At 39.7% G+C, this 9,155-nt stretch overlaps 1 protein-coding gene across 1 annotated transcript; it reads left to right on the top strand.

Moving 5' to 3' along the window:
• The first annotated feature begins 5,799 nt into the window (after positions 1-5,799).
• On the top strand, positions 5,800-8,015 carry LOC118347682. The gene is made up of 7 exons (XM_035687704.1): positions 5,800-5,850; positions 6,048-6,323; positions 6,441-6,709; positions 6,818-7,027; positions 7,147-7,239; positions 7,393-7,488; positions 7,605-8,015. Exons 1-7 carry the CDS (start codon positions 5,838-5,840, stop codon positions 8,013-8,015), a joined length of 1,368 nt encoding a protein of 455 aa, XP_035543597.1. The 5' UTR covers positions 5,800-5,837.
• The last annotated feature ends 1,140 nt before the right edge of the window (positions 8,016-9,155 follow it).

Genomic DNA, 9,155 nt, shown 5'->3' with positions numbered 1-9,155 from the left:
TATAGTTGGAAGATGCAGTTAATGCCTTAGGATTAAAATCATTACTCTTATAAGAAGGTTGCTTTTATTTGTATATTTTCCTTTTGTTTATTGATTTCGTTTGTGTTAGGCTCTTCTATATATTAAGATTTAATCTGACACTTTATGTTACATTTTTTGGTGCAGATTGTGGGACGGATGTGCTGTCATTTTGATTGAAAAGCAATTGGTTGAGCCCGACGGCCTTATTGGTGAGCCATTTCACCTAGGGGTGAGCTGAAACAATTTGTATTGGGGATTGAAGGTAACGAATACCCATACACGTCCGTAATTCCTTCTTCCTTTCATTTCATGAATGCTCAAAACATAGATGGATGTTTTGTTGTTAGTGTTATTATATATGCTAGACATAGCTTTGATTGGTTAATATATATGGTTTATTATTAGATAATCCATCTAATAATAATTCTATTCTACCTAACAAATTTCACATCCTGTTTGTTCTTTGTTTTGGGTGATGTTGTTTGCCGGTAATATTGTATTTTTCCTTGTGTGGCTAATTAATTAATTTGAATTTGAGTTAGAGTCGTCAGTGCTATGATTTAATTTCCTTTACTTAATAACACAGTTCATAGATATAAAATAACAACAAAGTACTCAAGGATCCTTAAGCAAGACCATGCAAAAGATGTCAACTAAAAGTAATTCTGCATGCAAACCAAAAAACAATTATTACTATAATTGAATATAATCATTTAAGTACTGCTTAAATGCATCTATGTGTTTAGCCTTGGATTAAACAATTATTTTCTTAGATTATATATATCGGACAAGTATTATAAGGAATTGCCTAAAACAGTATGGAGTATATAAGCTAGATAAGCAGTTTCTTCCGACCAAACAAGAAAAAGTGGTCAGTGTTATGGCCTCACAAACGAACTCAAATTCCCAACTAAGATGATATCAAGAAAACCTGATTACTTCTTGAATCTTCTATCTTTTCTTATCTTCTATATATAATCTTCAACTATAATGTTGGACCAATTATAGTTGTTTGCTTACTTTTGTTAGGAAAATTGCTTTAACAATATTACATCATCTATCTACGATGAATTGTAATTTCCATAGATGAAAACATAAATCCGAACTCACCCACCTCAAAGAATGAAATGGAAATTTTAGACAACATAATAAAGCTATGCTTTGGCTTCAAGAAGTGTAATTTTTTTTTTAATAATACAAGTAAATAGGCATTGCCCAAGTACATATGAGGTACTATACAAACACCATATCTTGAATTCATTAATTTGTTACATGATTCCAGTCCAGGGAAAGCAAACACCACAGCTTAGACCACCTTCCTATATCTTAAGAAAGAAACTTATTTGTAAGTTGTAGGCACGAGGGAGCATCACAGTTCATTGCCTTGAAAAAATGAACTGTTACACACATATGCTCTTTAACTAAACTATATTACACCAATTTGTTATTCAATAACTGAACAGTGCCACACATATATGCTCTTTAAATAAGCTGGCAACCTCTATAACATCCTTCACAGTCTTGATTAGAGTTTCCTGAATTCCACGTAAAGGTTACTCCTATTGGCGCCACGCTCTACTAGCCTAGTGTCTCAACCACCTTCTAATATGCTTTTTAGGAAGTGAACTAGGTGCCTCCAATTCTCTTCTTCAAACAACTTCTTATTCATTCTTCTAAACGTGAATGCGCACTATGGTGAGTTTTTCATCGATCTTAGTTGTTTACGGTCCATGCTTAACTAACTTTCTTCCCCTCCTATATCGTGCTTCAGATGGACAAAAGTTGGATGAATGACCCCGATAGGCTTGTATCACCTGCATACGCCGAAGGCGTTAAATATTTCCTCGCACAAGCACGAATGCATGCAAGTGGAAGGGATCGCATCCGGTGTCCATGTCGTGCATGCCTTAACAATCTGTGGCTGCCTATATATGAGGTGGAAACTCATTTGTTCATGAAAGGGATCAACCCAAATTACACGCAGTAGATATTTCATGGGGAGGAGGATACAACATTGAACGTGAGTGATGAAGATATTGATGATGATATCAACCAAGAAGACGATTACATAGATGACATGCAGGATATGTTGGATGACATCCGGGCAGGCACCTTCGATGATGCGCCCCAAGCTAGCACTCCTACGGCAAACAGGCCACGAGAGACGGTAGATTCACCATCTTTCGAGCAGCTACTAGAGGATGCCCGACGTCCGTTGTTCGATGGGTGTACAAAATTTTCAAAACTGTCATTCGTTGTGAAGTTGTTACACATCAAATCAATCGGTGGGTGGTCAATTAAGTCATTTGACATGCTACTTGATTTGTTGAGGTCTGCCTTTCCTGATGCCCTATTGCCACAATCATATGAGGAGTCAAGGTCGTTGGAGCGCGGTTTGGGCTTCAAATACCACAAAATCCATGCATGCCCCAACGACTGCATCTTATTCTGGAAGGAAAATGCAGCTCTTCATGAATGCCCTGTATGTAAGGCTTCGAGGTGGATACCAAATACACGCGGACATCGCGCGGTACCTCAAAAAGTGTTGCGTCACTTTCCATTGAAACCGAGATTGCAGCGTCTCTTCATGTCTGCAAAGATAGCAGGTGATATGCGATGGCACAAAGAGCAACAGACGAAAGAAGATACTTGTATGAGACATCCGACTCTGAGTGCTGGAAGAAATTTGATGAAGACCATGGCTGGTTCGCTTCGGATCCTCGCAATGTTAGGCTCGGTCTGGCAAGTGATGGCTTCACTCCATTCAACAACTTGGCTAAACCTCATAGCATTTGGCCAGTGATCCTTGTCCCCTATAACTTGCCGCCGTGGTCATGCATGAAAGACCAATTCTTCATGACATCTCTGATTATTCCTGGTCCAAGGTCACCAGGGAATGCTATTGATGTATACTTGCAGCCGTTGATCGATGAACTGCTTGAATTTTGGGAAGATGGGGTACCTACATATGATGCCTCAACTAAGGAGACGTTTATGTTGCATGCTGCCTTATTGTGGACAATCAATGATTTTCCTGCCTACGGGAATCTGTCTGGCTGGTCAACAAAGGGAAAATTGGCTTGTCCGTCTTGCAATGCAGACACAGACTCTAATTGGTTGAAATATGGCCGAAAACATTGTTACATGGGACATCGTCGTTTCTTACCCCCAAATCACATATGGAGAAGGAGGAAATGGTTGTTCAACGGTAGAGAAGATCATCGCATGCCACCAAGGGAATTTGGTCCTGAAGAGATTCAAAATCAATTGCAGATGATTGGGGATGTTCAGTTTGGCAAATCTCATAGGAAGAAAAAACGCACTGCTGAAGAGCTGAACTGGACAAAGTGTAGCATATTTTTTGTGTTACCTTATTGGTCAACAGTTCGACTTCGGCATAATTTAGATGTTATGCATATTGAGAAGAATATTGCCGACAACATCTTGTTCACTTTAATGAACAGTCCAGGGAAAAGTAAGGATAACATCAATTCAAGGCGTGACTTAGAGCTTTTGGGCTATAGAAAAGAATTACACTTGATATGGCATGGTGATCGTGTAACAATGCCACATGCACAGTACACATTAAACGTCGAGCAAAGGAATAAATTTTGTGAGTGGTTGTCTGATATCAAATTTCCAGATGGGTTCGCTTCCAATATCTCGACCTGTGTATCTCGACGTGACTGCAAAATCTCAGGGTTGAAAAGCCATGACTGTCACGTTTTCCTTCAAAGACTACTCCCTATTGCTGCTGGGGGGTATTTAAGAAGTGACATTGGCTTGGCTTTGGCTGAACTTGGTACTTTTTTCAAAGAGTTGTGTGCTCGAACACTCGATGTCAACCGCCTGGCCCAACTCCAAACTGATGTTGTCACCATTCTATGCAAACTGGAGATGATATTCCCTCCTTCATTTTTCGATGTTATGGTCCACCTAGCTGTCCATTTACCCCATGAGGCCAGACTTGGGGGTCCAGTACAATATAGGTGGATGTACCCATTTGAGAGGTATCTCGGCAAATTCAAGCGGTATGTTAAGAATAAAGCCCGCCCAGAAGGTTCAATAGCCGAGGCTTACATTCACACCGAATGCTTGACATTCTGCTCCATGTATCTCAAAGATATTGAGACGAGGTTTAGTCGACCGGACCGCAACATTGATGCCGACGAAGCGGAAACGTTAGATGGGTTCAAAATTTTCAACCAGAAAGTTCGTCCCTTGGGCATGCCTTCGAACGTGCAATTAGAAGATAAACTATTTAGGGCAGCCATCTGGTACGTGCTCAATAATTGTGCGGAGATTGGACCTTATATAGAGTAAGCATTAACGAGTTTGCCTAAAAATCATCTTTCATTCTATACAATTTGTTATGAACCCAATACCATCTAACTTCAATATGTTGCTTCGCCTCGATGACCCAAATGCAGGGAACACTACGAGAAATGTAAGGTGCAACACCCAGATTGCATCGAGCGCACGCACCAAACTGAGTTCCCCCTATCTAAGATGTGCTGCTATAGCTTTCATTTTATATGATTTGGATCTAATCATATAATAAACGTTATGACAAATTGCTTTTTTAAATATATAGATCCAGGAACATCGTACCTCGCAGACACTTGATGTGTCCGCTGATCTGTACGCGTTAGCTTGCGGGCCTGACCGTTGGGTTGCAACATATGCTGCTTGCATAATAAATGGAAAAAGGTTTCATACGAAACAGCGTGAACTTCGCCGTCGTACACAAAATTCTGGACTGGTGGTAACTGGTGATGAGGCCACAAATAATTTGGACTTCTATGGAGTTATTAATAATATTGTAGAGTTACGCTACATGGAGTGGCGTCGGGTGTACCTGTTTGAATGTGATTGGTTTGACGTTGGTGATCGAAAACGAGGGGTGCGGGTGGATGACCATATGATTAGTGTCAACATGAACAGGACTTGGTATAAGGATGAACCATTCGTGTTGGCGAGTCAAGCTGATCAATGTTTCTACATAAGAGATTTAAGGGCGAAAGGGAATTGGGGTGTTGTGCAGAACTATGCAAATAGGAATGTATACAACATTCCCCATCAAGTACTACCGAGAGTTCTTGGAGTACTTGATGGGGAATCAAGTACTCCCGATGCCGATCAAGAAGATGAGCCATCATATTATTATGAACCAGTGCAGTGTGATAACACAGATCAAGTGGCAACTCAACTGAATAGGCCTGATATACTACCTAGCCATGTAGATGCACGAGAAATCATGGATCCGGTTGGTCAATGCATAGATTCAACAGGCTTTATTAATGATGACATGATCACTTCTGAGTCTGGAAATGCGGCCAGTGAGGGGGAATATTCAGATGAAGATGACCTATCAACAAATGAGGGGGAACATTCAGATGAGGATGGGCACACAACATCTGATGAGTCTGGCGACCTGTAAATATAACCTAGGAACTTCGTTCATTTAAGGTTGAGATATTAGAATTCTTGTTCGAAATTTTCCATGTGTATATAGACATCTGACAATATGAGAACAATATTGAACTTGGTATGTGTATATAGACAGTTCAATATGAGTTTGGGTGAAATATATGTTTTGATTTATTTTCTTACTACCATGAAGAAAATCATTTTATCTGGCCCGAACTACTTATTATGCAAACTCATATTTTCTTATTATGCAAGTAGCAAACAATCTTGAGAGTAGTATTCAAGTTTTACAACATCTATACCTAAATTAAATAGTACCTAACACGTGATTTAATTTGCTTCAGGTTACGTTCAATATCGGGAGGCTGGGTGAACTGGGATGCACTATGCATTATCAAGGTATATATACGGCCGACTCTTAGTTATTCGTTTGTCTATTTAAAGTCTCATAGTGTAAGGGTTAGTCTACCTAAAAGTAACTGAAAATGGTAGATAAATTTGCTTGTTTACGGACCTGTCTGTGCATATTGAGATTATTTTGTATCAATTAGGGCATCAATTTTATCCCACTATGTTATTAACTTGTACTCGTGCAGGTAATCAGCCGGGACCCAGTTCAAGAGGTGGAGGAAGACTTCGAGGTCTTCGAGGTGGAAGGCGTTATATCCCATACTCAGGTCGGCACATCCGACCACGCGGTGCGAAATTATCTTCATATCATAGCACGGAGGAGTGTAATCAATCCTCCTCGGATGACTCAACACAGCCTCCAAGTCCCCCACCATGCGTTGTGCCAACTCACGCGCCAGAACCTATTCAAGAACCACAACCGAATACTGCTGGGGAGCCTGCACCTACTGGAGAACAGTCTGGTGCATGTTTTTCCAATACTTTAATTTTGAAAGCATTAGCATGTTTGTATGTGTTATTAAGTGTGAATATTCCACATTACACTTTAAAATACTAATATATTGTACCTTAAAATACAGCTGCAGATGTCCCAATGGAGACCGAAGGAACGCAAGAACAGAGGAGACGAACTCGTGGGCCATCTAGATGCATTTTCTTTGACAAGCTAAGGAAGAACGGGAAAGTGCAGTTGAAGATAAACGATGGTGAGACAGCCCCATGTTGTGAACACGCTGCTATGTTCACAACACGAGTATCGTGGATTGTGAAACAATATTGTGACATGAGTTACAAGCGTTGGTCGGATGTCCCACCAGCGATTAAAGAGGAGCTCATTGACCGTGTTCGGGTAAGTCAAAAATTTAATTGTCCATGTGTTTGGGGTGTTGTTTATGTAGTATAATCATCGCCTAAATAACGAGATAACTGGTGATTGTTTGCATGCTGCCTTATGTAGAGTGACTTTGTGTTGGACTGGGATCGCGAAAACCACCGATTGACGGTGACAAAGGCCTTACGTAAGCGCTTCAACTCCTTCCACCATGACTTGCACAAGATTTATGAATCCTATGGAAGCCACGCAGAAGCGTTGGCTAATGGAACTAGTCTGGTGGACCCCATTGTATGGGTGAAGTTGTGTGAAAAGTGGGGCAGCGATGCCTTTAAGGTACAGATAGTCTTTCTCACATACAACCATATAATAGCTATATATTTAATATGTCTAAATATTGTGGTGGAAAATCTGTTTGTCTATTATAAGTAATTGTTCCCTATTGTGTATGACAGAAAATTTCAGCTCAAAATCGGGAGAACCGAAAGAAGCAGGCCATTAATCACACGTCAGGACGTAAATCATTCGTCCGATTACTTGAGCAAAAGGTATGTCTAAGGGAAAACAATCAATTAAGTCAATAGAATCGTGAAAATGCACTTTACTTGGAGATTTTAGTGACAATATTACTTTACTATCACAAAAGGTGGTTACTCATAGCTTTTGTTGTTCAAATGTCACATGGTTCATACACATGACAGCGCAATGAGAATGGGAATTTGGTCGACTTCTACAAAGAGACGCGTTGGTCGAAGAAAAAGAATGCATTTGTCACAGATGCTACAGAAAATACTTATGTGAGTAGTGCATAAACAGCCGTTGGGATCTATGTTGAATTTCTATACGGTAGTAAAATCATTAATATAGCACTAGCTTATTTTTTGTTAATAATCGTTGCTTTCTCAATGTGCAGAAGGAGATGCAATGTAGGTTGGATGGCCTAGGACCAGAGCAACGTAGTGATGAGGCAGCAGCGACTGTCTTTAGGGAGGTTCTTGGCCATCGACCTGGATATGCACGGGGACTTGGGGAAATGGTCATCCCCGAGTCAAGTAGACAACGTGACAAAGTTCAAATGCAACAATACATGTCTGAGGCTGAAAAGCACAAGAAAGATGCTGAACAATATAAGAAGGATGCTGAGCAATATAAGAAGGATGCTGAAGCTTACAAGAGTCAGCTGGATGAAATGAGGACAGAGATGCGGGAGCTGAGGGAGCATCAGCTACAAAATGACAAAGTGATGCAATCTTTCTTTAGGGCTTTCCCGTCGTTCACTGAGTCAGTTCGACAGACTCAGTGCAACGATTCCCCCGGCCCATAAGGGCCTTCTCATAAAAGGGCACATTTTTTGGGTGGTTTTTTGTGACACCGGGGAGGCATGAGTCAAGGGTGTCATTGTGTTTAGCCTTTGGGTGGTTTTTGTACTTACTCTATACGACACTGGGCTATATATATAAATATATATATGGTATTATATATATTTATATAAATCTTGGATCTATGTCTACACCGGGGATCTCTTGGATCTCTCATGGTCTGCAAAATGAGGTTAGTATCATTTTGAGTTATCCACCATAAAATCACTTGTACAAGTGAAGTGTTAAATATATTTCTAGCAACTTGGTTTCCCAAACCCGATGAATAATTCATTGATGGTTTTATACATAATTCCTTTTTTTTTTTTTATGGTAATCATCACAGAAGGCTGACTCTCTGAGAAGCTTCCTTGAGATGAAGGAGAAGGAATTACTTTTGTAATGGAAGAGAAGCTTAAGGCTAGAGAGAGAGTAAGTTCCGACACCTTTTTCCCTGCTCTGTAAAAGTTTACTTACAACTTGTGTTTTATTTTTTTCCCGTGTAAAATGACATTGATCCTCTACAGTTATGTATGTAGTTTAACTAGCTTTGTCGCTTTGGAAATTCTAGTAAATATGTTTTCATTGCCACAGGGAGAGCTGCAGATGATGTATATTTTTGCCATCACGCATGCCTCCCATTACATTCTTAAGCCATAATGGAGTCCCTGAATTCACCTCCCAAATTATTGTATGTAGTACTTCTGATCTCTTGATCCACTTCAATATTTGGTCGACTTGAACATGCATGTCTATAATATGGTCTTTTCTATATCCATATACACTCACATAGTACTTAATATATAAGTGTGTGTGTATGTGTGAGGCTACGTACGTAATAATAGGAAGGGATACAATGTTTTCCAAATATTCATTTGATTGAATGCAACGATTACATAATGCCTTAGAAATCTGCTATAGGCATATGATATAGCAGGTAATGACTAAATTTTGGTACTGTCGAGAGGTTAGATTTATTTTTGCAATGCATATTTCATTTATATTTATTCCTTTATATTTAATAGCCACTACGTTTTTTGTTTTCTTTAACATAAATTCCACTACTGTCGAAAACTTAGATTTGTTGAAAATCATGGGAAAAAAGC

The sequence above is a fragment of the Juglans regia genome, chromosome 2 (genome assembly GCF_001411555.2).
Source record: "Juglans regia cultivar Chandler chromosome 2, Walnut 2.0, whole genome shotgun sequence".
In the NCBI taxonomy this organism is placed as follows: Eukaryota; Viridiplantae; Streptophyta; class Magnoliopsida; order Fagales; family Juglandaceae; genus Juglans; species Juglans regia.
The sequence above is the reverse complement of the archived record's forward strand: the minus strand, read 5'-3'. Positions and strand labels throughout refer to the sequence as shown.